The 27,323-nt window shown below is 51.9% G+C and overlaps 1 protein-coding gene across 1 annotated transcript in view; it reads right to left on the bottom strand.

Annotated features, from left to right (window-relative positions):
* The window catches only part of LOC123764816 (GDP-D-glucose phosphorylase 1), a 111,709-nt gene that overhangs the window by 8,768 nt on the left and 75,618 nt on the right, over positions 1-27,323 (bottom strand). The window contains exons 7-9 of the mRNA XM_069302835.1: positions 17,839-17,939; positions 8,631-8,779; positions 6,743-6,808 (exon numbers count right to left, since the gene is read on the bottom strand). Coding sequence (XP_069158936.1) covers positions 6,743-6,808; positions 8,631-8,779; positions 17,839-17,939 — 316 coding nt within the window. The remainder of the gene's footprint in view (positions 1-6,742; positions 6,809-8,630; positions 8,780-17,838; positions 17,940-27,323) is intronic.

Genomic DNA, 27,323 nt, shown 5'->3' with positions numbered 1-27,323 from the left:
GAACTCTCGCACCGTGCTGTGAGCTCGACGGAAGGATGGATCCCAACGCCCCTGGCCGGCCTGGTGAGCACTGATCACAAAACCCCAGCCGAGAGACGACGCATCTGTGTATACATCGAGCGAGGGCTCGGGTAGGCGCCAAGGCACTGAACCCCGAAAAACCCGAAGATGAAGCCGGTGACGCAGCAACCAATGCAAGGCCCCTGGGGGTCGAACTCTGCGATCGCGAGAGAGGCGGAAGGGGGAACCCCGAAGGAACCAGAACAGCCGACGAAGCCAAACCCGACCCGGCGGGTAGACCACCATCGTGAAGTTCAGGCTCCCACACAGCCCCTCGAACAACCGCCGGGTGACCCGAGGGCCCTCCAGAAACAGACGAAGGCGGGACCGCAGCCGCAGGAGAGACTCCGGAGGGAGAGACAAGGAGGCGGTTCGAGAGTCCCAAACGAGACCCAGCCAAGTCCGAACCTGAGAGGGAACCAGATGGGACTTCCTCCAGTTCACCAAGAACCCGAACCCGGCGACCTGGGAAAGAACCAAATCCCTGGCTAGCAAGCAAGCTGACCGGCTGGGAGCCCAAACCAGCCAGTCGTCGAGGTAGGCCAACACCCGAACACCTAGGAGACGCAAACGAGCCACCACAACCCGTGTAAGGCGCATGAACACGCGAGGTGCCAGGTTCAACCCGAATGGGAGAGAACGAAAGCGATAACTCAGACGCCCCACAACAAAACCGAGCCAGTCCCTGAACCGTGGATGAATCGGGACATGCCAATAAGCGTCCCGGAGGTCCAGGGACACCATCCAAGCGCCCGGCTCCAAGAGGAGCCAAACCTGAGACAGCGTAGTCATCCGAAAGGAGGGGCAATGAACCCAGGGGTTCAGACGGGACAAGTCCAGAATGAACCGCAAGTCCGCGCAGTCCCGTTTCGGAACCGAAAACAGACGGGAAACCCATCTGAGGGACGACGTCGTTTCGACGACACCCAAGCATACCCACTCTAAGACGACTCGACAGAGCGCTGGGAAAGGAACCTGCCCTGCCAGCCCCGACCCCCCCCAAGGGGGGAGGGGCCACCCAACGCCACCGCAGGCCGCCAGACACGACCCGAAAGGCCCACGAATCGTAGGACCAGGCGCAGGCAAACCGCGCAAGCCGCCCCCCATCGCCCCATCAATGGGGCAAACTGCGAAAGAGCCGGTGACCCCTACGAGACCCAGAACCCCGCGCCGACCAGACGAGGGAGGGTCCACAAGAGGAGCCAAACCCGAACCTGACACCAGAGGCCTACCACGACGAGAGGAACCCCGAGCCCTGGCACGACCCTTCCGGGAAGACCCACCCCAGGACCCCCGGAAAACTAACAAGTCCGACATCAAACGACAAGCCACCGATGTAGCCTGAATAAACTGCGCCACGGCCGACTCCTCAAACAGAAGAGGACAAAAAGGTGAAGAACGCCTAAGAGCCAGAACCCAAGCAGATTCCACGGAGGAACCCAGCACCGTCTGCCGACACGCGAGACGGGAAGCATAAAACAGGGAAACCGCATCCCGCAAAATCAGCGTGAACAGCTTCAACAAGGCAGCCGACGAACGCGTAGCCGAGGACAAGGTGGCAGACCCCGGGACGGACCCAAGCGTCCTCACATCCTCCACGAGCCAATCCGAGGACAGCTCTAGGAGGGGGAAAAGAACCGCAAGGCCGAAGCCAAAAGGCCCCGGGCGCGCAAGTCCTCCGCAACAAGCGCCGCCGAAAGGGTGGGAACCTGCACATGGAGCTGAATAACGCCCACATCGCGGGGAAGGGCAGGGGCAAACAAGCACTCATTCAGGTACTCAAGCTCACCCCCCAGGAAAACCTGAAGCACTGTGGAAGCTTCCCGCCACTCCAGTGTGCGGGAACGACAGAAGGAATGCCAGGAATCCAGAACAAACAAGGGGCAGTCTGCTAGCCAGGACGACTCCGGAACCTCGTAACGGAGCCAGAAAGGGAACGAAGTCCCAAACCTGAACATGGACGGATCCATTTCCGAGGCATAATCCGGGTCACGCAGGAGGTAAGCTGCAAAGGCCACCTACACCACACCAGGTTGGATGCGATAAGCTGAAAACCTCCGAAAAGACGGAACCGACGTACCCGGGGGAACACGGAACCGAACCCGGGAAGGGGCCGACACCAAATCCAACTCGTAAGCAGAGGGGGGAAAAGAAAACCCCACTCCTTGTAACAATAAGCCCCGCTCAGAGGGAAGAAAAACCCAGGCGGGGTCAAGCGGGGCCCAAGGCCCCCAAGTCAGCCCCTCCCCAGCCTCGAGGTCCTTCACCACAGGACCCGAGGCCGAGTCCTCTCCCCAAGCCCCGACCCAACAAGACAAGGACGGAGCAGCCGGAAAAGCTGGAGGAAGGGGGGCCCACTGATCAGACCCAGAAGCTTCGGCCAGGAGACAAGACTCGAATGCCTCTGCCGCCCCCCCGGAATGGGGCACCCCCCGAAGCTGCCCGAGTCTCGAGATCAAGTAACCCCTGCTCCGATCCCGAAACCCTCAGACGCTTCGGGGCCGGAAGCAGGAGGGGGGGGCCAGAACGAACAGAAGGGGAAGGACGAAGAGGTGCGGACTGAACCAGGATCGAAGCAACTCCCACCCCCAAGTCCGGGTCTCGAAAAGCAAAGCGGGGCAGCCCCGGGGCATCCGGGTGAGCAACCAACCGAGGGCGTTGCAACAGACGAAACCTAGACTGCAACGCCGCCTGTACCCAAAGAGATTCATCAGAGGATTGGGTAAATTGAATCACAAGCAAGCAGCAACACTCTCAGGACTCAGGGTCGAATGTATCACCAACCCAACAGGCAGAGGCAAAAACAATGAGGGTCACCCTGAGACAAGGGGACCAAGCAACCCTCAAACTCGCACACAACGAACGGGGACACCGGGTTCACATCCATCAGACCCACGCGCCCCCTAGGGGATTCCCAGGGTCCTGAGCGTTTACTTTAACCCTTAAACTGCGCAACGCGCCTGCAGGCTCATGTCTGGTTTGCGCAACGCGCCTCCGGGTATTTGTATTTTTCACGTTCCATTCAAAACTCCCGCGGCTACATGGGGTTCACATCAGCTTCCTCAGGGCTCTTGTAAACAGACGCCATCTTTAAAAAAAATCGTGGTCCACCTTCCCGAGTGTGAGAGCCTCAGTAGTGTGTGAGCAACCAAGGCTGGCGCTTGCAGCATGAGCGCACAGCACTGCTGTTCAGCATGTGACCACAGCATCGCCTAATAATGTCAAAATATATATATAACTTGTATTATTTAGCTATGATAGTGTTATATTAGAGCCTGAGTGTGATAATGACTGGGTACAATGTTCAAATATCAGTGATCCAATGCTGTTCACAATGTTCACAGCGCTAGCCACAGCACCACAGCATTATTTCGTTCATCTAGGAATCTTCAAATGATTTCTTAGGTTCCTTTTCAAAATATACGTGTGGTCAATTATTCATTTACAGGAATTAGTGACCAGGATTGTGATAATAGCAGGATTGTGGTTATAATTAGCGTTGTGCGTAGTATTGTGGAAGGAGGAATTTTGATGAGGGAGGGAGGGCGGGCAAGAATTGAGGTAGCCTCATTGTGTGTGTGGCTGCCACTCTTGTTTTGCTCACCATACTAGCTTAGTGGTTCGCTATGGGCAACACATATGTACATGGGTATATATAGTGTGTGTATATTGTGTAAGAACAGCAACAGGAGAATGTTGAGAGGAGCTATTTTGGTGAGGGAGGTGACGTAATCGTAGCGTCATCTGCTGTGTGATTTTTCATGCAGTGTATGGTGGCCACTGTACTGTTTGGACACAATACCGGCTTACTTGCATAGTTCTGGTAAATAAAACATGTAGATAGGTATATAGAATATGTGTAATAAGAACTATAACAACATGGTGGGAGGAGCAATGTTGGCGAGTAAGATGTTGGAGTGAGGGAGACAGGCTGGGTGTGGCTGCTCTCACTCGTGGTGTTCTGAATGTGTTCATGGCCAAATGCTCCTATAGGCCCATACGAGGCAGCTGCTATTGGCCCATACGGGAAAGCTGCTATTGGCCCATACGAGGCAGCTGATATTGGCCCATACGGGAAAGCTGCTATTGGCACATACGAGGCAGCTGCTATTGGCCCATACGAGGCAGCTGATATTGGCCCATACGAGGCAGCTGATATTGGCCCATACGAGGCAGCTGATATTGGCCCATACGGGAAAGCTGCTATTGGCCCATACGAGGCAGCTGATATTGGCCCATACGGGAAAGCTGCTATTGGCCCATACGAGGCAGCTGCTATTGGCCCATACGAGGCAGCTCCTATTGGCCCATACGAGGCAGCTGCTATTAGCCCATATGCGGCAGCTGCTATTGGCCCATACGAGGCAGCTGCTATTGGCCCATACGAGGCAGCTGATATTGGCCCATACGAGGCAGTTGATATTGGCCCATACGAGGCAGCTGCTATTGGCCCATACGGGAAAGCTGCTATTGGCCCATACGAGGCAGCTGATATTGGCCCATACGTGAAAGCTGCTATTGGCCCATACGAGGCAGCTGCTATTGGCCCATACGAGGCAGCTGATATTGGCCCATACGAGGCAGCTGATATTGGCCCATACGAGGCAGCTGATATTGGCCCATACGGGAAAGCTGCTATTGGCCCATACGAGGCAGCTGATATTGGCCCATACGGGAAAGCTGCTATTGGCCCATACGAGGCAGCTGCTATTGGCCCATACGAGGCAGCTCCTATTGGCCCATACGAGGCAGCTGCTATTAGCCCATATGCGGCAGCTGCTATTGGCCCATACGAGGCAGCTGCTATTGGCCCATACGAGGCAGCTGATATTGGCCCATACGAGGCAGTTGATATTGGCCCATACGAGGCAGCTGCTATTGGCCCATACGGGGCAGCTGCTATTGGCCCATACGGGGCAGCTGCTATTGGCCCATACGAGGAAGTTGCTATTGGCCCATACGAGGAAGCTGATATTGGCCCATACGAGGCAGCTGATATTGGCCCATACGAGGCAGTTGATATTGGCCCATACGAGGCAGCTGATATTGGCCCATACGAAGCAGCTGCTACGCGGTGTTCTGAATGTGTTGATGGTGAATGTATATAGTGTGTGACAGTGTATAGTGTGTAAATAGATTGTATATATACACAAATTAGCATGATACATAGTAAATATGTGCTGCATATGTGTACACAAGTTTCATGCACGTAACACAGTGTCTACAGACAGTACGGATGTTGTACTGCGATATTATAGTGTACGTGTTCATTATACATTGGATTGGCACATAAAAACAATGAAAATGTATTTGGAAACGTGCGCAAAAAATGAACGAAAATATATTCGCGGCAACTCGCGCGCCCTGCCCCGAGCGCCCCACCGCCCCCGAGAGCTTATGGCACGGGCGCACGGGGAATGATGACGTCACGCCCCATCTTCCGGACCCCATAGCAGCCAAAGTAAGTACAATTTCGACTTTTTTTTTACATACCCATACTGAGGGAAGGGTTTTTGACACTTTAAAAAGAAAAAAGAATTTTTTCCAGAGAATTTATTTCCTGCGCACTGCGGGGGTGTCACATTTGGAGGCAACGCAGTTAAGGGGTTAAGAGGACTCGCGCTCAGGTAGTCCCAGGCAGGGCGCTGCTAACCTACGCCAAAAACTACCAAGCAAACTTCTATAGCTGTACCCCAGGGACGTGTACACTCACGGGGACCTAGCAGGGGGCGCCACCGAGGAGAACAGTGGAAGGGCAAAAACTAACGGAATAAAATGACAGAACCCCCCACCAGGCAAAAACAAAAAGAAAAACAAAACCCCGCAAGAGAACAGCGAACCCCAAGGAACAGAGCCGGCCGCTATGTTGGGAATTCAAGCTGTGCAGCACCCTGCGCCCCTACCAGTGCAAACTGCCTCTTACCTGCCGGTAACAAGGGAGAACAGAACACCCAAGAGCCTAACAGGCGGCCGAAAAACTGAAAGGTAAAACGGACCAGCAGAGGCAGACCCCAAGGAGCCTGTGAAAGGTGGCCCCAAGCCCCAAGGGTAGTACTTACAGGGCACCTAGGGAAGGCAGCTCTAGGCGCATGCAGCCCGAGTACTGAAGATAACTCCTGGCTCTCGCACCCACAAAAACAACCACCACACGCAAAGCACAGTGCTGTAGCAACACCGGAGCCAGAGCACATGACCTTCGCCTATAGCATCAGCCTCAAGAACTGAGGTGTGGGTAGCCGGCGTGGAGGGATTGGGGCTCCCCCTTCCCCCTCCCGGGGAGGGGGGAGCTGCGCAGACAGCGGCGTGGCGGCGTGTGACGTCACACTAGTTTGCTTGTTTTCTGTTAGGGAGTTCTATCCACTTGTTCGGCTTTTGGTAGTAATTTTAACCAGAATAGGGGTTTGTTTTGAGGCGCTTACCTTTCTGAGTGCCTGTTCCGGTCGATGGCAGACATAGAATGCTTCCAACCACACGGTGGCTTCTATAGGCCATTGCTCCCTTGCCTCTCTGAGGGGGCCCGGTTCTGGCCGTGGTCCCCGGTAGGCGTAAGAACTCCATACACATGACTGATGCCAAAGTCTGACATTAGCATATCAGCCTGAGATAGCTCCGGGAAGCCGACGGGGCTCCCCCCAGAAAACAGTATCTTAGAATAATAACTAATTTTATTTATAGTACTTACAGTATATGGGTACATGCCCAGCAAGTTCACAGGCTGCAGCAGCAAATACAGTAATATCCTTTATACCTGCACATGAAAAAGAAAATGTACAGTACAGTATATTAATAACATTTCTCACAAAAATCCAGTGTTGAATGTAACAAAATGCCAATTTCTGGGCAAGTCCAGGTCCCTCCCTTACTATATACCAAGAGGGTACCCTCAACTAGGTCACATCAGTCTGTAGGCCTACCAGGGACCAGTGCTAGAACCAAACCTTCTCACAGAGGTGCAGGGAGCACTGACTTTTATTTTTGCCACTTTATGGGTCTATACCATGGTTTATCCTTCCCAGGTTGTCTGCAGTGTTATGGGATCTAGCTACTTGTGATCTACCCTTGTGTGCAAGATGTTGGGAACCAGTACACTACGTTGGAAAATGCCAACATTGTACCAATCTATACAAATGTTGATAGCATGTTGGGAAGTATGCCACTATTTCAGCGGTGTTTGCGAACATGTCCTGGGCTGATATTTGGGCGCAGGGGTTTTGGAGGTTGAACAGGGTTCTGGCAGCCTGGTATCTGGTTAATGTTTCTGGATTTCGGCACCCTTGTGTGGCTTTGGTCATGTGTCTGGGCTGGGGGTCTCATCCTCGTCGCATCTTCTGCAGTGCTTCCTCCTCCCTGGTGTGTTTCCGTATCTTTCCCTTCTCAGTGGGTAGTTACGTTCAGAGAGAAACAAGAGGCTTCCCCCAGAAATAGAGTAAACTATTCTATGAAGGTAGTGTTTCTCAAGAGCAAGTAAAACTAAACCACAGACATGGCCATACTAGTTTTTTACCCAAACCTATTAACCTGTAATAAAGTTTAAGGTTAATACATGATGATCAAACTACACATAAAAAAACAAAGAAAGAACGGTGTTTGGGCCGTCCTGAACAATTAATTTAAAATCGTGATAATGGTCCAGAACAGACCAAAGCCTAGTTTCTTCATTTCCTCATGTGTGATTTGGTCATCATATCTTCAGCCCCATTATGTAGATGATGAGTCTCAGTAATATTAATACATTTTGCAGTTCAAACCTAATTATGTTAAACCTTGTGTTGCACTCAGGTGTCGGGTCAATGGCCAGTCAGCCTGGTGCAGATAGTTCTCAGGCGTCACAAATATCCAGTCAGCCTCATGCAGTTTGTTCCAGTTAGCTTATTGTGAGTAGCTCTCAGGCACAAAACAAATACACTGAAATGAGACTACATATAGAAACGTTGAAAATGGGATACCAGAAAAATATAAAACAGATCCCAGCCTATAATATAAATTTTTAAGAAGCAAATTGCAAGTAAAATATAAAAACCTGAGATTAATAATAAGAAACAGATTCAGAGACCAAAAAAGAAATGTGTGAAACATTAAATGAACAATTTCAAAGTGTGTTTGTGTAAAACAAGGTTTTTCAACATCCAAACACAATAGGGAATCTAGGGCATAACCCAGAGTTATGGCCTAACTATATGTACTAGATGGAGTTGGACCTTGGGTTATGAAAGAACACACACCCCACGCACAACATTCCACTACAAACAGGCAATCCTAGCAAACATATGGAAAATGCCAACATTGTACCAATCTATACAAATGTTGATAGCAAAGTCAAAATTATAAATCTGTATCATTGTAAGTCACATCATTGGAAAAGATAATTCAAACAAAATAGTAGATTTCTTGGACAAATGACATAATAACAGACAAGACAGTATGGCTTTCCAACAGGAAGGTCTGGTGTAACAAATTTACTTGGCATTTGTGATACAACCACAGAGATCTTACATGAAAGAGATGGTTGTGTTTAATAATACTTATTTTAGAACAAATTTCATTGCTAGACAAACATACAAGTAACCTACCATAGCAGAGTTTGCGAGCCCAGAGAATAACTCTTATTGTGTCATATCTGCCAGCAATGGAGTTACCATCCAGAGACGTACCACGAGTGATGTATAAATTATGAGCCATCTCTTCACGGTGGAACAGTTTTATGACTTTCATTACAGACCTGTTCAAAGAACAAAATAATAAATAATGTAGCAAATAATCTCTCATCTGAGGTAGTCCAGTTGGCCAATTATACCTATGCTATGGTGAATAAAATTTAAGAACTGTATATTACTGAAGTAACATGAGTGTATGAAACACCTACTTCCGGTCAACTGGCCTCCACACCTGGCAACAAGCCACAGGCTTCTCAACCAGTTCCACCATTGACAAAATTGTGACGTCAATTCCAGAAGTCTGGAGAAATCACAAATAGGTGTCACCAATTACTCTTCTCAGATGCTCAGGGTGTGAACACCTTTAGCTGTCATTGATTTTGCTATGGCAGGTCATTATCAGGTTATGGTGTTTTGGTAAAGTATGTTGTAGCCTTTTGGGTGTATTTAACTTGTCTCAATCTCTATCCAAGTCTAAAGAGTTTTTTTCAGTGTTCTTCATTTATGTTTGTTTTTAAGTATCTGGGTGTACTCATGTCGGAAGACATTACCTTTAAAGAACACAATAAAGTATCCGTCACAACTGCAAGAAAAATGACAGGTTGGATAACAAGAACTTTTCACACTAGAGATGCTATACCGATGATGACACTTTTCAAAACCCTTGTGCTCTCTAGAGTGGAGTACTGCTGCACAATGACAGCACCTTTCAAAGCTGGAGAATTTGCTGACCTGGAGAGCGTGCAGAGATCCTTTACTGCTAGAATCCACTCAGTAAAACACCTAAACTATTGGGACCGAATAAAGAGCCTAAATCTGTACTCCCTTGAGCGCAGGCGGGAGAGATACATAATAATTTACACGTGGAAAATATTAGAGGGGCTGGTCCCAAACCTGCACACAGAAATAACATCACATTTGACCAGAAGACATGGCAGGATGTGCAGAATAACCCCGTTGAAAAGTGGAGGTGCAACAAGTACTCTGAGAGAGAACTCTATCAACATCAGAGGCCCGAGACTGTTCAACACGCTTCCGCTACACATAAGGGGCATAACTGGCAATCCCCTCACAGTGTTAAGAGAGAACTGGATAAGCACCTCCAAAGGATACCTGATCAACCAGGCTGTGACTCATACGTCAGGCTGCGAGCAGCCGCGTCCAACAGCCTGGTTGATCAGTCCAGCAACCAGGAGGCCTGGTCGACGACCGAGCCGCAGGGACACTAAGCCCCGGAAGCACCTCAAGGTAACCTCAAGGTAAGTACTGTGTACACACCAGATTGTATGTCAAATGTTAAAGTAATTTATTTTGTTTTTTAATTAAATTAGTTTGTATTTTACTTGAGTGTTTTTCTGATACTTTAATTCTTGCCCCACTATACTTACACCGCAAAAGCAAATGCATTTTCTGTTTTCTTCTGTGTCAGTGTGAAGCCTACCACCTGTTGGGTCTCTGTGAATCCTACCACCTGCCAGGTCACCGTGAAGCCTACCACCTGTTGGGTCTCAGTGAAGCCTACCACCTGCCGGGTCACCGTGAAGCCCACCACCTGCTGGGTCACCTTGAAGCCCACCACCTGCTGGGTCACAGTGAAGCCCACCACCTGCTGGGTCACAGTGAAGCCCACCACCTGCTGGGTCACCGTGAAGCCCACCACCTGCTGGGTCACAGTGAAGCCCACCACCTGCTGGGTCACCGTGAAGCCCACCACCTGCTGGGTCACTGTGAAGCCCACCACCTGCTGGGTCACCGTGAAGCCCACCACCTGCTGGGTCACCGTGATACCCACCACCTGCTGGGTCACCATGAAACCCACCACCTGCTGGGTCACCGTGAAGCCCACCACCTGATGGGTCACTGTGATACCCACCACCTGCTGGGTCACCGTGAAGACCACCACCTGCTGGGTCACCATGATACCCACCACCTGCTGGGTCACCGTGATACCCACCACCTGCTGGGTCACCGTGAAGCCCACCACCTGCTGGGTCACCGTGAAGCCCACCACCTGCTGGCTATTACCGCAGTACTTTTTCATCTAACAACACATAAAGGGCATTTAAGTACATCATAAGGGGAAAGCACCAACAAGACACAATAAGAGAAAAAGACCTGCCAAAGCTCATTAACTTTTTATACAGGTAATTGGAAACAAAGCCGTCGAAGATTGAGGAAAGATGTACACGTTCGTAAGTACTTGCGTAACTTCTTCGTGAATCTGGTCCCTGGGAGTGGATATAATCCCAACACTAACACAAGACACTCATGTGAGCAGGATAACATCACCAGTATATGGCAAGTTAGTAAAAATAAGAACATTATTTAAGAATCTAAACAAGGAGGCTTTATAGTCCATACACTGCCTACGTGAGACTATTACTGGAATAAGCACAACCAGCATGGAACCCACACCTCATAAAGCACAATTAGAAACTTGAGAAAGTGCAGAGGACAGGCTGAGGGAACTCACCCCCTTATAACCTTAGAATGGTGAAAAAAAGCATAGGGGGATATGATCACTACATATAAAATCCTGGTGAAAAGGACTTAGGGGGATATGATCACCACATATAAGTCCTGATCAGAACAGAAAATGTGGAAAAAGGAAGCCTATTTAAAATAAAAGGAGGCAAAGTAAGAGGATATTGGTGGAAGCTGAAAACCAAATCAAGGTATAAGGCAATTCTTGTACCCTTTACAGATCAGCAAATGGAATGTACTGAAGAAAGAGATTGAAGCCAATTCCATCCACAACTTAAAAAAAAACCAGCGTTAAATGTAATGAAACGCCATTTTCTGGGTGAGCCCTGGAGGCTCCCTGGAGCTTATCAGGCTAATGTATGTTATGTTAGACCGAGACATTAGCTATGGAGTTCAGACCTACCAGGGACCAGCGCCAGAACCTGGCCCCTTCAGAGAGGTTTCAGGATGCAATGGCCCTGGAAAACCCCCCTTGTGGTTGGAGGTTTTCCTTATCTGCCATCGACCGGGGTCAGGCACCCAGAAAGGTAGGCATAACACAACAAACCCCACATGGTAAAAACTACAACAAAAACCGAGCAGAGAGGTAGAAAACTCCCTACAATCCCATAGAACAATCAAACAATCAATTTACTGCCGCGCTGGTCGTCCGCGCAGCCCTCTCCCCCCCCTCCGGAGGGGGACGGGGGCCCCGGACCTCACCGCGCCAGCTGCCTTCAGTTCGGAAACTAGGCTTCAACCAACACGAAAAACCCCGCCGACCGGATGGGAGGGAGGGTTGCCAGGGAGCCTCCGGGGCTCACCCAGAAAATGGCGTTTCATTACATTCAACACTGGTTTTCTGTGGGGAGCCCATACGGCTCCCTGGAGCTAAATACCCAAAGAGAAGGAATTAGGGACTTACCCGGTAGGCGGCGGCCACAAACTCCTCAACGCGAAGTCGAGACAACTGGCTACAACCTGCGACCCAAAGCAACGTTCAATGGGACGTTCACCAAATAACGGGCGGCCAGGACCCTGTTCGACTTCCAAAATCCACGCGCCCGAATATGAGCCCAAGACATGTTACCAAATATGGCAGCCAAAGCTGCAAACTTCCGAACGTCATGGGCGCGAGGATAGACCGCAGGCTGGCTAGACTTAATAACCCTGCGGACAACCTGGGAGACCCGAGCCCTGGAACAGGGAACGAGGGAAACCGGATCAACCCAAAGTGCATCCCCAGCAACCCTAGCTGAAGCGTGCAGGTAACGGCGAAGTGCTGCAACCGGACACAACACATGATGCACCCCTGGCCGAACCAACCAAGCATCATTGACCCACGGACCCCTCCGGAAAGCAGCCATCTCGTTCTTCGCCAGAAAAGATGGAGAAGGCTGCAAACAGACAAACCTACCCCCCAGGACCAAAAGAGCAGAAACCCCTGCGCCGGAGAAGAGCATGAAGCTCCCCTACCCGGCGCCCAGAGGCCAATGCCAACAAAAACAAAGCCTTGAAAAAACAATCCGGAACCGAAGGGGCCACCACAAACCGAGGAGAGGAAAGATAGGAGAGCACCCTGTCCAAAGACCAGGATGGCTCAGGAAGAGCATGAGCAGGCCGGAGATGAAACATAGCACGGGAAAGCTTACGAAACGGGGCGGATGTGAAGTCCACCCCGAACGCTAGCTTGAACGGCTCCGCCAGTGCCGCACGATACGAGGCGACAGTATTAGGCATCAAATGACGGCCCTGAAAAAGCCAAGAAAGAAAGGACAAGACAACCCGATCCAAAAGAAGAGACAACCTACGAAGAGCCAGAAAATGGCGAAAAGAATGCCAGGAAACTTCATACTGTTGCCGAGACGAAGCTCTCAGGTGGGACACCATCAACGAAGCCAATTATCACCATCACCATATCACCATATCACCGAAGATCACCATAGAAATGGTGATACACCCGCGTCAAAAAGACCAGATGCGAAGAGCAGAGGAGAAGTTCGAACCAGCCCTGTATCGGACCGGGTCGACCTCCTGAAAGAGGCGGAGCCGCGGGAAACATCCCGGGTTCGGGCACCGAGCCAAGAGCATCGGAAACCAAGGCTGGGCCGGCCACCAAGAGGCCACAAGGACTAATCTCCCTGGGAATGTCTCCAACCGAACCAGAACCCGAAGCAACAGCTAGACCGGGGGAAAGAAGTACAGGTAACACCACCTCGACCAGTCCTGCCAAAAGGCATCCACCGCGAATGCCTCGCAGTCGGGGAAGGGCGTCACATAGACTGGGAGACGCCGAGACCACGCAGACGCGAAGAGGTCCACATCTGGGAGACCGTACGTCTAGCAGATCTAACGAAACGAGGCTCCGTGGACAGGGGATGGAAGCGAGACAGACCGTCCGTCAGGACATTGGACACTCCCCGGACATGAACCGCACGGAGAGCCAAAGCCCGGGAATCCAGCAGACGAACCACTCGAAGAGACCAACCCCAAAGAGCCAAGGACCGAAGAGAACCCCCACGGTTCAGGCAATGAACCACCGGAGAACAGTCCGAATGGAGGCGAATGGTCGATCCCCGAGCGACCCGAACCCTCCGAAGCACGAGCCAGATTGCCGCGAACTCCCAAACCGTGCTGTGAGCCCAATGGAAGGACGGACCCCACCGTCCCTGGCCTGCCTGGTGAGCACTGGTCACAAAGCCCTTGCTGAGAGACGACGCATCCGTGAACACATCGAGCGATAGCTCGGGAAGGCGCCAAGGCACCGAACCCCGAAAACCCTGAAGAGGAAGCCGGTGACGCAGCAACCGACAAGGCCCACGGAGGACGAACCCAACAATCGCGAGCGAGGCGGAAGGGACGTCCCTGAAGGAACCAAAACAGACACCGAAGCCAAACCCAACCAGACGGGTAGACGAGCACGGCAAAGTTCAGACTCCCGCACAACTGCTCGAGCAACCGCCGAGTGACCTGGGACCCCCTCAGAAACAGCCGACGGCTGTCCCGCAGCTGCAACAACGCCTCTGGAGGGAGAGACAAGGCAGCGGTCCGAGAATCCCAAACAAGACCCAGCCAGGTCCGAACCTGGAACGGAACCAGATGGGACTTCCTCCAGTTCACCAGGAACCCGAACCTGGTGACCTGGGAAAGAACTAAGTCCCTGGCGAGCAGACAAGCCGACCGACTGGGAGCCCACACCAGCCAGTCGTCGAGGTAGGCCAAAACCCGAATCCCTATTAGACGCAGACGGGTCACCACAACCCGGGTCAGACGCGTGAAAATGCGAGGTGCCAGATTCAAGCCAAAAGGTAGGCATCGAAAATGGTAAGCGTGACGCCCCACCACGAAACCTAACCAGTCCCTGAACCCTGGATGAATAGGAACGTGCCAATAAGCGTCCTTGAGGTCCAGGGACACCATCCAGGCACCCGGCTCCAACAGAAGCTGGACCTGAGACAGAGTAGTCATTCGAAAGGAAGGGCAAGGAATCCAGGGGTTCAGACGAGACAAGTCCAGAATGAACCTCAGATCTGCACAGTCTCGTTTCGGTACTGGAAACAGACGGGAAACCCACCTGAGGGACGTAGTCATTTCGACCACGCCCAAGCACACCCACTCCAATATGACTTGACGAAGCGCAGAGAGGAAACCTGCCCTGTTAGCCCCGAACCCCCCAAGGGAGGACGAGGTGCTCAACGCCACCGCAGGTCGGATGACACGACCGAAAAGGCCCACAAATCGTGGGACCAAGTGTGAGCAAACAGAGCGAGCCTCCCCCCCCCCCATCGCCCCGTCAACGGGGCAAACCACAAAAGGGCCGATGCCCCTTACGAGAACCCAAATGTCGAACAGGGCGATCACCGCGCCGACCAGACGACGCTGGCCCCAAAGGGAACAACGGCTCAGAAACTGGCACCAATGGCCCACCTCGACCAGCGGAACCCTGAACCCTGGCACAACCCCTCCGAAACTGCTGAGAACGACCACTTCGGAGAATCAACAAGTCCGCCATAGGACGACAACTGGACAAAGCCGCGTGCAGAAACTGGGACACCGATGTCTCTGCAAACAGCAACGGACAAAACGGAGACGAAAACCTAAGAGTCAGGGCCCAAGCGGATTCCAAAAAGAGAGCGAGCACAGCCTGACGGCACGCGAGGCGAGAAGCAAAAAACAGAGACACCACTTCCTTCAGGATGGGCGCAAAGAGCTTCAACAATGCAGCCGACGCCCTAGCTGCCGAAGACAGCGCCCCAGACGAAGGCCCTTCACCCAACGCTCCCACATCCTCCTCAAGCCAAGCAGAAGACAGCTCGAGAAAGGAAAAGAAACGCAAGACCGAAGCCAAATGCCCACGGGAGCGCAACTCCTCCGCAACCAATGAAGCCGAAAGCTGAGAAACCTACACGTGAAGCTGGAAAAGGGCAACATCCTGAGAAAGCACAGGAACAAATAAGCACTCATTAAGGTGCTCAAACTCGCCCCCCAGGTAAACCTGCATAAAAGTAGCATTTCCCGCCAATCAAGCGTCCAGGTCCGACAGAAACCATGCCACGCCCTCAACGAAAAGAAAGGGCAGTCTGCCAGGCAGGAAGACTCCGGAACCTCCAAATGCACCCAAAAACAGGAAGAAGAACCGAACTCAAACGAGGACGGATCCAATGGGGAGGCATAACCCGGGTCTCACAAGAGGTATGCAGCAAGAGCTTCCCGAGCCACCTTCGCGGAGATGCGGGAAGTAGCAAACCCCTGGAAAGACGGATCCGAGGTACCCAAAGGCGCCCGGAACCGAACCCGGAGAGGAGCCGAACCCAAATCATACTCATACAGGGAAAGGGGGGTAAGAAAACCCCCTCCCCCTGCAACAATAAGCCCCGCTCGGAAGGCAAAAGCACCCAAGCGGGGTCACAGGGGGCCCAAGGCCCCCAGGTCGACTCCTCCCCCAGCCCCAGGATCCCCCACGTTGGGACCCAGGGCAGAGCTGTCCTCCAAACCCTCAACCCCTGAAGAAAAGGCAGAGTCCAAGGGAAAGGCAGACAAGAAGGGGGTCTGCTGGCGGGACCTAGAAGCCTCGGCAGGAGGAACCGGCTCAAATGCCTCCGTCCACGACCCGGATGGGGCAGCCCCCGAGGCAGCCCGAGTCTCATTACCAACTAAACCCTATGCTGAGGCCGAAACCCTCAGACGTTTCGGAGCCGGACACAGGGAAGGAGGTGCAGGAAGAACCACAGGGGAAGGACCAGGGGGCGCAGCTGGAGCCAAAACCATAGCAACCAATGCCCCCAGGTCAGGGTCCCTAAAGCCAAAACGGGGCAGCCTCGGGGCATCCGGGTGGGAAACCAACCTAGCACGTTGCAATAACCTAAACCTAACATGCAACGCTGATGCTGCCTGTACCCTAATAGGAACATCCTCAGAGTAAAACTGGAGCACAAGCAGAGAACATGACTCGCAAGACTCCGGGTCAAAGGTGTCATTGACCCAACAGGCAGCATGACGGAGGCAAAACAGGTGACTGTCACCCTGAGACAAGGGCACACTGCAACCTTCAAACCCGCACAAGGCAGGCTGGAACTCGGGAGACGCATCCATGGGTCCCCGAGCCCCGACATGGGTTTCCAGGGCCCGTAGGTTAGCAACTACGGGAAGCCCGGGAAAGGTGTTGCTTACCGGTTGAGAAACCCAACAACAAAGGTAGATGATAACACTGAAAATCCCCTGGGACGTGTACAAGCATGGGGGGCCTAGCAGAGGGCCACCAAAACAATCACCATAGAAATGGTGATCTAGGGAAGGAAACCCCTAGCCGCATGCAGCCCCGGCACTGATGAGGTACTCCTGGCCACCACACAATACACAAAGACAGCAGAGAACGCCACACGAGGCAAACACTGCTCAGGAATTTGAGGCCAGAGAAGCGTCTATCCCGGTTGACACTAGCTTGCGAACTGAAGGCAGCCGGCGCGGTGAGGTCCGGGGCCCCCCTCCCCCTCCCGGGGGGCTAGGGAGGGCTGCGCGGACGACCGGCGCGGCAGTAAATTGATTGTTTGATTGTTCTTTGGGATTGTAGGGAGTTTTCTACCTCTCTGTTCGGTTTTTGTTGTAGTTTTTACCATGTGGGGTTTGTTTTGTTATGCCTACCTTTCTGGGTGCCTGACCACGGTCGATGGCAGATAAGGAAAACCCCCAACCATATGGGGTTTTCCAGGGCCATTGCTCCCTGAAACCTCTCTGAAGGGGCCAGGTTCTGGCGCTAGTCCCTGGTAGGTCTGAACTCCATTGCTAATGTCCCGGTCTAACATAACATACATTACCCCGATAAGCTCCAGGGAGCCATAGGGGCTCCCCACAGAAAATATAGTAGAACTTTTAACATCGAGAGAAGTAATTAGTACATCAGGTATAAATGGCCAGGAGATGAGGCATTACTGCAATAGTGGTTTTTTATGTGCGAGATACAGAGGACCATAATGAATCATGACTGTGCTGGGAGGTATTAACTTGGGTACAAGTGTTTAAGAAATTAAAGATGTATTACAACTGACCAAGTGATAATGTGTAGTAGGACAGATATTCTAATATAAAGTTTACTTGGATACAAGACTGATAATTACTATGGTTGAAGTTTGATATAGGTAACGTCAATGTAACGGTAAATCACCTGGTTAACTCATCAACGGCCCCATTTTCAAGCTGAAAAACATAACCGGGAGCATGGTAGTCCTTGAAGATATAACAAGGTCCAGCCAGTCTCAGACATTCCTGAAACGAAATGAAAATGGTACTGTCTCCACTCGATCATCCGGACTATATGGGAAGGACCCCCAGCCGGATTATCACATTTTTCGGATAATGGTACTTTTTCACCTACGAGTCCAAAAGTGACCATTTCCAACTATTTTTATACTACAGACAACATAATTTGAATTGCCTTGCCACATACAATTATTAAATATTCAACTAGAAACCTCAACTTACCTTGTTGGTGTTCGTCTTCTTGATTGATGCCACACATCTTGAAGTTAAAAATTCTTAACAACTTACGTAACCTATACTAACACAACACTAAAATTAACACTTAAAATTACTGTACAGTTCATTAAGCTAAGTTAGTTTTGACTGCCAGCTGCTGAAGCCTCACTGGTTGAGGGCATTTGGGTTGCCTGTGAGGCCTCACTTGTTGAAGGCGCTTGCTTGCACCTCACTTGTTGAAGCGCTTGCTTGCGCCTCACTTGTTGAAAGCGCTTGGCTTGCCTGTGGCGCGGCACTTGTTGAAGGAGCTTGGCTTGCCTGTGGCGCCTCACTTGTTGAAGGCGCTTGGCTGCCTGTGACGCCTCACTGTTTGAACAACACGTAACTTGTCTTTAATTGCTAGGACAATCTTCTTCCTCTTAACACTTCCAGAACAATTGATGCTGCTACCAGACATATTCTTGGCCAAAAATGTTCAAAATTACTATGAAAATTAAGAAAGTTATTTAAAAAAATATTTCACTAATGGCGCAACACTGTGAGGCCGCACTGGTTGAGGTGTATAACAGTGACTTGTCTTTAATTGTTAGGACAACTTTCTTCCTCTTAACACCTCCAGAACGATTGATGCTGCTACCAGACATAGTCTTGGCCAAAAATGTTCAAAATTACTTTGAAAATAAAAAAGTTATTTAAAAAAATATTTCACTAATGGCGCAGCACTGTGTATAACACGAGGGACGGCCGCACATGGGTTGATCAGTGTTGGACGGGTCCACTTGGGGTGGGGCAGCTATAGCACGTTACGTAGGCCGCCAGGAGGAAAAAAATTCACAATATTTTTTAAGGAAACTTCAGCCTTTGCACAATGCTTTTAGGAAACTTATTTATTTGTTATTACATAATTACTAGTACTTATTTCATTTGTTTTTGGCTATGATTAATTGTTCTAAAATTAATGGTAATTCCTGTACCCAGGTGGTCCCTCCTGACGCACCCCTCCCACCCTCCCAACACCACCCACCCACCCCACCCCCCTCCTCCACCATGCGTCTAGAGCCACAGACGGGATTAATACGGTATGGCCGTATTTTCATCCGGCCAAACTAGCTTTTATCCGGTTCCTGTGGCCATTTTGGCCGGATATTGTGATAACTTTATCCGATCACGATTTTGGCCGTATAAGGGCGTTTTCCGGATGTTTGAATCCCGGATAATCGCGGGGTTACAGTAATTGTTACTTCATTACCTTAAATTGTCACCTCACAGAAAACTCACAAATGCTTATAAATATGGATTTAAATATATCAACATGAAACAAAGATTACAAACTGAATATATAAAAATTCATGAAAGACCTGAGCAAATGGTCAGGTCTTTCTTTAACCACTGTGCTGCACCAACCGAGAAATCTTGTTCTGAGAGTTGTACAATTTTTTTTTAATTAGGCTATATTTTAATGTTTTTTCTGGGGGGAGCCCCGTCGGCTCCCCGGAGCTTTACCGGCTGATATGCTAATGTCAGACTTTGGCATCAGTCATGTGTATGGAGTTCTAGGGCCTACCGGGGACCACGAGCCAGAACCTGGCCCCCTCAGAGAGACAAGGGGAACAATGGCCTATAGAAACCCCCGTGTGGTTGGAAGCATTCTATGTCTGCCATCGACCGGGTCAAGCATCCAGAAAGGTAAGCATTCCAAAACAAACCCCTATTCTGGTGAAAATTGCTACCTAAAGCCGAACTAGTGGATAGAACTCTTCAACAGAAAACAAGGAAACTAGTATGACGTCATAAGTCACCGCGCCTCTGTCTGCGCAGCTCCCCCCTCCCCGGGAGGGGGAAGGGGGAGCCCCAGACCTCCCACGCCGGCTATCCACCCATCAATTCTTCGGCTGATGCTATAGGCAATGGTTATGTGCTCCGGCTCCAGTGGTTGTTTCAGCACTGTACCTAGAGTGTGGTGTCTGTTTTCTAGGTGGTGCGTGAGCCGGGAGTGATTCTTCAATACTCGGGCTGCATGCGCCTAGGGTTCCCTTCCCTAGGTGCCCTGTAAGTACTGCCCTTCTGGCTTGGGGCCACCTTCCACAAGTTCCTTGGGTCCTGCCCCTGCTTGGCCGTTTACTGCTTGGTTTTCGGCCGCTCTTTGTGTGCTCGGGTGTTCTGTCTCCCTTGTTCGCCTTAGAGTAAGGGGCAGTTTTTGCACTGGTGGGGCGCAGGGTACTGTGCAGCTTGTCTTTGCCAATCATAGCAGCCGGCTCTGTTCCGCTTGGGTACGCTGTCCTCTTGCGGGGTTTTCTTTTTCTTTTTGTTTATCTACCTGGTGGGGGGGGCCTGCCTTCGTTCTTGCCCCTTGTGTCCCTTGTGTTCTGAGTATTTTCTGGTGGTACCCCTGCTAGGTCCCCGTGAGTGTACACGTCCCGGGGGTTCAGCTCTTAGAAAGTTGTTTGGTAGCTTTGGGTGCCGGTTAGCAGTACCCTGCCTGGGATTACCTGAGCGCGAGTCCTCTTATAGTAAACGCTCGGGACCCTGGGAAACCCCTGGGGGCGCGCGGGTCCGATGGATGTGACCCCAGAGTCCCCCCCTCACTTCCAGCGAGTTTGAGGGTTGCTCTCACCCTTTGTCTCTGGGCGACTCTCTGTTTTGCCTCCATCTGCTGCCTGTGGGGTCGGTGACACCTTCGACCCGGAGTCCTGCGAGTTTGGTTGCTCGTTGTGGCTCGGTTACCCAGTTGTGCTAACAAAGCGGGTGCGGGCAGCAGGGGCGTTGCACTTGAGCCTTGGTGGTGGCAACGTTCTCGTGGTTTCCTCCCCGGGAGCCCCGGGGCTGCCCCGTTGTAGTTCGTTTTGGGACTTGGGGGTGTTGGTTGCTTCGGTTCCATCCACGCACCCTTGTCTTTCCCCTGGATCACCCTTCCTGCCTGCATCCGGTTCCTTACCGTCTGTAGGTTCGGGGCAGGGTTTTTGATGGTGTTGAGACTCGGGCAGTCTCGGGGAATTCCCCTTCCGGGGTAGTGACGGGGGCATTTGAGCCTGTTCCTCCAGCCATGTTGTACGAGTCTGCCAGTGGGCTCCCTTCATTAGTGTTTTCACGGCTGCCCTGGTTTTCTGGTACGGCCGGGGATTTGGGGGAACGGCTCAACCCCGGGGCCTGTCGTGTAGGTTCCCGGGGCTGGGAAGGGGCTGACTTGGGGGGCCTTGGCCCCGTTGGACCCCGTGGGGGTTTTTATCCCCCTCTAGGCGGGGCTTGTGGTTACGCGGAGTGGGTTTTTCCTCCCCACTCACCGTACGTGCTGTTGGGCGTCGGCCTCTCCCCGGGCTCGGTTCCTTGGCCTTTGAGTCGGTTGGTTCCGTCCTGTGGGTGGATGTTTCCTCCCACCCTTTTTTGGGACGGTGTTTTCGTCATGTTTCCCCGTTCGATGGGGTTCTGCGTGACTTCTGATCTCGGGTGCGCCTGCGCCTTCGTGTGTCTTCGGGACTAGTGTTGGCTTCTGTGTTCTCGAGGGTACGGGAAGGTTTTTTCGCTACTTCCCGCATTATTGGAACGTCTGTCGGCTCCTCGTCCTTGTCGCCCTGTTGGGCTGCTTGTCGCCCGGTTGGGCTGCTTGTCGCCCGGTTGGGCTGCTTGTCGCCCGGTTGGGTTCCTTTTTGGGCTCTTTGCTTCTTTGGCCGGTTTTATTGTTCCTGCTTCCTCTTTTGGCTACTTTTCTCGTGCAGTAGTCCTGGCTGGCGCCTTCCCACAGGGAGGGTGTGCGGTTCGGCCAGCGTGTTATGCGCATGCGGCGTGGAGTTTGTTTTGGTCCGGGCAGTGTTTCAGTGCTGGTGTTTTGCGCCCTTTTGCTACAGTGCTTCGCCTCTCGTTCTTCTCCCTGGCTGCGGTATGTGCCCCTTCGCGCCGGGGGTGTCCTGGTTCCCAGTTGTGGGGAGGACACCGCGGTTTTCCCTGTGTCATGGGTGTGGACCGCCTCCTTTGCCTCTCCCTGCTCTCCTGCGGGTCCGGCAGGGTCCGGCTTTGGCGTCTTCACCTGGCGGTGCTCCCAGGTTCTTCTGGGCACGGTTGAGTCGTGTCAAGTTCGTGCCACCATTCGCCAGGTGAGTTTCTGCGGTCTGGCGTCTTTTGGCCGGGCGCTGGATGCGGTGTTGTTTATATACCTGTCTTTATTTAGGTATATTTTTGTACGACTGAGACCGTTCGCACACCAGTGACTGTCCCTTTTTTCAACCCTTCCTGTCCCCCTCATGTGCATGTCCAACCCATGCTGGAGTCATTCAGGGGACCCTCCTTTTTAATGTTGTGAGGTGTGGGGGTTGCAGGGTTGGTTCTGTACTCACCTGGTAAGGCTCCTGGCTGTGCTTGCAGGTTTTGAGCTCTGGCTCTTGGGTCCCGCCTATCTGGTAGAACTTGCGGGATAGTACCAGTGGAGTGCAGTGGTGCTATTGGCACATTTGGGGAACACTGTCTTACCATCAGAGGTCTGTGCTTGTTACACGACCTACTTGCGTGCATAAGCCTTCTTGCTGGTTCGTCCATGGACTTCCAGGGCGCACTAGCCTGTTTTCGTATGGCAGTTCTGGCCCGTCCTGGTTGTGGGGGTATGTGGGCCGGTGGACTGCTCCTAGCAGCTGCCTGGTGGGCCACCCTCTGGCCGGTCTAGCCTGGCCTTGGGCCGGGCTTCAGGTGTAAAAGAGCTCCCAGTACCTCATCCAGCGGGTATCAAGCGGGGTTTCTCCGCCGTCGGTCGCCTGGTGCAGGTTTCTGGGCCTACAGGGTTTTGTCGTGTCTCCGTTGGTCCTGTCTGGGGTCTGCTTGCTCCGTTCTCTGCCTTTGCAGAAGGGCGTTGCTATTTACATGTTGCATGTTGCAGTGGTGCCTGTTGCTGCTGCTGCACGTGTGCATTGGTACCGTGTTTCACGGTGGCGTGTCCTTGTTCCTGTATCCGGTTGTGGAGTGGCACTTTGCTGCCGTTTTGTGCCTGGAGACTGCGTGGGGGTTTTTCTGTCCCTGCCTAATTGTCCACCCCTGGTTGTTCTCCGTGGGTTTTTTGTGCTTCTGCTCTTTCTTCCTGCCTCCTCTGCAGCAGGGATGTTCTGCGTGTGTTCTTAGGCGTTGGTCAGCCTGTGTCCTGTGATGTGCTTCTTTGTCTCGGTCTATTGCAGTTGTTCGTACCCCTTGGTTCGGGTACTGTTCTGGCGGCGACCCTTCCGCCTTCTTTGGTTTCCTAGCTTGCCCTGCCGGTTGGTTTTTTTTGGGGTCTTGCGATGTCTCGCGTCGGACCCGTCGTTTCTGAACTCCTGGCGGGCTTGCATGCTTTGGGGAGTTTTTCTGTTCGGCAGACGTTCCATCTCCTTGTGCCGCCTGGGTTTCGGTGGTCGCGCCCGAGATCTTCCCACGGCTCCGCCTTTTTTCCTGGGCTCGGAGGGGCCTTGTCGGAGCTGCTTTTGTTCTGCCTCGCGGTCTCGCCTCTGGTTGGTGGTCGGGTGGCTTCGTGGTAGTGTCCCACCTGCGTGCTTCTCTTGGCGGCAGTATGGGGTATTTTGGCGGTCCTTCCTTTTCCTGTCCCTTCTTAGGTGGTTACTCTTGTTAGCTTGGTTTACTCTCGGCTTGGTTTTCTGGTGGGGGTTGGGGGCCGTCGTCTTGCCACATACTGTCGCCTCTTTTCGTGCGGCGCGGGCGGAGCCGCTTCAGCTTGCTTTTGGTCTTGGTGTTGCTTCTGCACCGTTAGTCAGCTGTCTTGTGCGTCGTTTCACGTCCGGCCTGTTCGTGCGCCGCTTGCACCATCCTGGTCTCTGGTCAGCGTGCTCTGTATTCTCCTCGGTTGGTAGTGCCCCTTCGGTTCCGGTGTGTTTTTTCGTCGGCTCTTTCCTTTGGGCCTTTGCCTCTGGGGGTCGAGTCGCTGAGTTTTCTTGCTCCTTCGGTTTTAGCGTTTTGGTTGTTTGGTGGCAGCAGTCTCCATCTTTTCTGGCACGGGGTGGGGCTGCTGCATTCTGGAGGGGTCCAGGGTTTGTTGGTGCTTCGTTGGTCGGGCCGGGGGTGTGTCGTTTGTGTTCAGTGGCGGCCCTCCGCTGTTGTTTGCGTGCCACGGCGTTTGGGTCCGGAGCGCGTTTTGCGTTGCTCCGGTTCTGTTCTTCCCAGTTCGCGGGTGATAGTGTCCCGGGTGGTCAGCCGTGTTCTTGCGGCTAAGCTGCCTGTGTTCTTCCCTCATGCCTGTGGCGTTTGTGGCTTCGCTGCTCTTGCTGCCGTCTGGGCGACATGGCCTTGCGGTCTTTCGGGCATGGATTTTTGGTGTTCGTGCAGGGGCCTTGCTGCTCGTGGTTCTCGTGTTGTTCTCGGGATTTTCGGGGCTGTGGCGCCTTGGGTTGGCGTTTGCTGCCGGTTGTCTCACCTCCTTGGGGGGTGCGTGGTGTCCGCCTCCCGGTTCTGTTCCTTTGACCTTCCTCTGTGGGTAGTTAGCTCGGGGAGCCGACGGGGCTCCCCCCAGAAAACCAGCGTTGAATGTAATGAAACGCCATTTTCTGGGTGAGTCCCGGAGGCTCCCCGGCATCCCTCCCTCTCTCCGGTCGGCGTTTTTCGCGTGTTTTGACATCCAGCCTCAGAACTGATGGGTGGATAGCCGGCGTGGGAGGTCTGGGGCTCCCCCTTCCCCCTCCCGGGGAGGGGGGAGCTGCGCAGACAGCGGCGCGATGACGTATGACGTCATACTAGTTTCCTTGTTTTCTGTTGGGAAGTTCTTTCCACTAGTTCGGCTTTTGGTAGCAATTTTAACCAGAATAGGGGTTTGTTTTGAGGCGCTTACCTTTCTGGGGTGCCTGTTCCGGTCGTTGGCAGACATATAATGCTTCCAACCACACGGGGGCTTCTATAGGCCATTGCTCCCCTTGCCTCTCTGAGGGGGCCAGGTTCTGGCTCGTGGTCCCTGGTAGGCCCTAGAACTCCATACACATGACTGATGCCAAAGTCTGACATTAGCATATCAGCCGGTAAAGCTCCGGGGAGCCTCCGGGTCTCACCCAGAAAATGGCGTTTCATTACATTCAACGCTGGTTTTTTAATGTTTTCATCACTCTTTGTTTTGAAATTAAAATAGTTGAGTTTGGAAATGTTTTGACATTAACTTTACCTTAACATTTATAAAAACAACAAAAATATGTCCTTAACAATTGCACTAAAAAGTTTTTGCCAAAAACAGGTGTGCAGTGCAGGGGTTAAACATAACATTGTTTTGCCATTACACTTCTCTGGCATTAGGGTTATACCTGGAGCATACCTGGAGTATGGGGGTTCTTCTACTCCCCAAGCCCAGCCTGAGGCCAGGCTCGATTATAGGGTTATAAACTAGTGGAACAAATTACCTGCCAACATAATATTGTGGGATCACTGGAGTGGTTCACACGAGGCAAGACGTATATGCTTGGGTGGACATAATCAGCAGCAGGAGCCTCATGTGAGCCAATAGGACTTTGGCGGCTACCTTTATTCTTATGTTGTTGTCCTTGAGTACAAGTACTGTATAAGTACTATAACTTGACTCAAGTACATACTCAAGTACAACTTGAGTATATACTCAAGCTGTGTGATATGGGGCCTGACAGCTGAGTGGACAGCATTCGGGATTCGTAGTCCTGAAGTTCCGGGTTCGATCCCCGGTGGAGGCAGAAACAAATGGGCAAAGTTTCTTTCACCCTGATGCCCGTTACCTTGCAGTAAATAGGTACCTGGGAGTTAGACAACTGCTACGGGCTGCTTCCTGGGGTGTGCAACAAAAAGGAGGCCTGGTCGAGGACCAGGCTGCTGGGACGCTAAGCTCCGAAATCACCTCAAGATAATATTAAGATAACCTATACTGTGGCATGCCAGAGGCTGCTACAGTGTGACGCCAAGTCATCATGTGTTCAATATTACACAAGTTTGTCTTAAATTTGTTGCATTTTTTAGCAGTGTAGAAGATCGTGAAGATGTTGAAAATATCAACTTTGGAGAAATTATTAGTTGTAATTAATATTTTGCTTGAAAGGGATTACTCAACTCTAACAAAACTACACAAGTCTATTGCTTGTAACTACATAAGAAATAGAGAGCACCACAGCAGGCATTTTGCCCATGCATATTGGATAAACTGTCTATCTTAATAGCATTAACTGGCAGCCCTTTTCTAACTAACCGCAAGCTTCCAAATCACAATCCAGTTCCAATTTGTATATACAGTGACACCTCGACTTACGAATGCCCCTCTTTACAAATTTTTTGGGTTAAGAGCCCAATTTCTTCGTGAAATTTGAATTGGGTTGCGAGTCCAATTTCTTTGTAAAATCTGATTCGGGTTACAAGCTTTGCCTCGAGTTACGTAGTTTGTTGATACGCACATGGGTGACCAAGCACGTGGTTCCTGGTGGCACGGTTGCCCGCGCTTCAGTTTACTAATGCCTCCCTTAATGACGATCGCGCATGAATACTTTGTAAAGAATTTCATTATTTTTCTGCTTTTTGGGGTTTTGAACATAAAACCAGCGTTGAATGTAATGAAACGCCATTTTCTGGGTGAGTCCCGGAGGCTCCCCGGAGCTATCTCAGGCTGATATGCTAATGTCAGACTTTGGCATCAGTCATGTGTATGGAGTTCTCAGGCCTACCGGGGACCACGGCCAGAACCGAGCCCCCTCAGAGAGGCAAGGGGAGCAATGGCCTATAGAAGCCCCCGTGTGGTTGGAAGCATTCTATGTCTGCCATCGACCGGAACAGGCACCCAGAAAGGTAAGCGCCTCAAAACAAACCCCTATTCTGGTTAAAATTGCTACCAAAAACCGAACTAGTGGATAGAACTCCCCAACCGAAAACAAGCAAACTAGTGTGACGTCACACACCGCCGCGCCGCTGTCTGCGCAGCTCCCCCCTCCCCGGGAGGGGGAAGGGGGAGCCCCAGACCCCCCGCACCTGAGGCTGACTCTTGAGGCTGGATGTCAAAAACGCGAAAAACCGCCAACCGGAGGGAGGGAAGGATGCCGGGGAGCCTCCGGGACTCACCCAGAAAATGGCGTTTCATTACATTCAACGCTGGTTTTCTGGGGGGAGCCCCGTCGGCTCCCCGGAGCTAACTACCCACAGACAGAAAAAAGAAGGACTTACCCGGGAGGCGGTCGTCGCTCACTCCTCAACTCGAAGCCGAGACAACTGGCTGCAACC

Source organism: Procambarus clarkii, chromosome 48 (genome assembly GCF_040958095.1).
Source record: "Procambarus clarkii isolate CNS0578487 chromosome 48, FALCON_Pclarkii_2.0, whole genome shotgun sequence".
Taxonomy (NCBI): domain Eukaryota; kingdom Metazoa; phylum Arthropoda; class Malacostraca; order Decapoda; family Cambaridae; genus Procambarus; species Procambarus clarkii.
The sequence above is the reverse complement of the archived record's forward strand: the minus strand, read 5'-3'. Positions and strand labels throughout refer to the sequence as shown.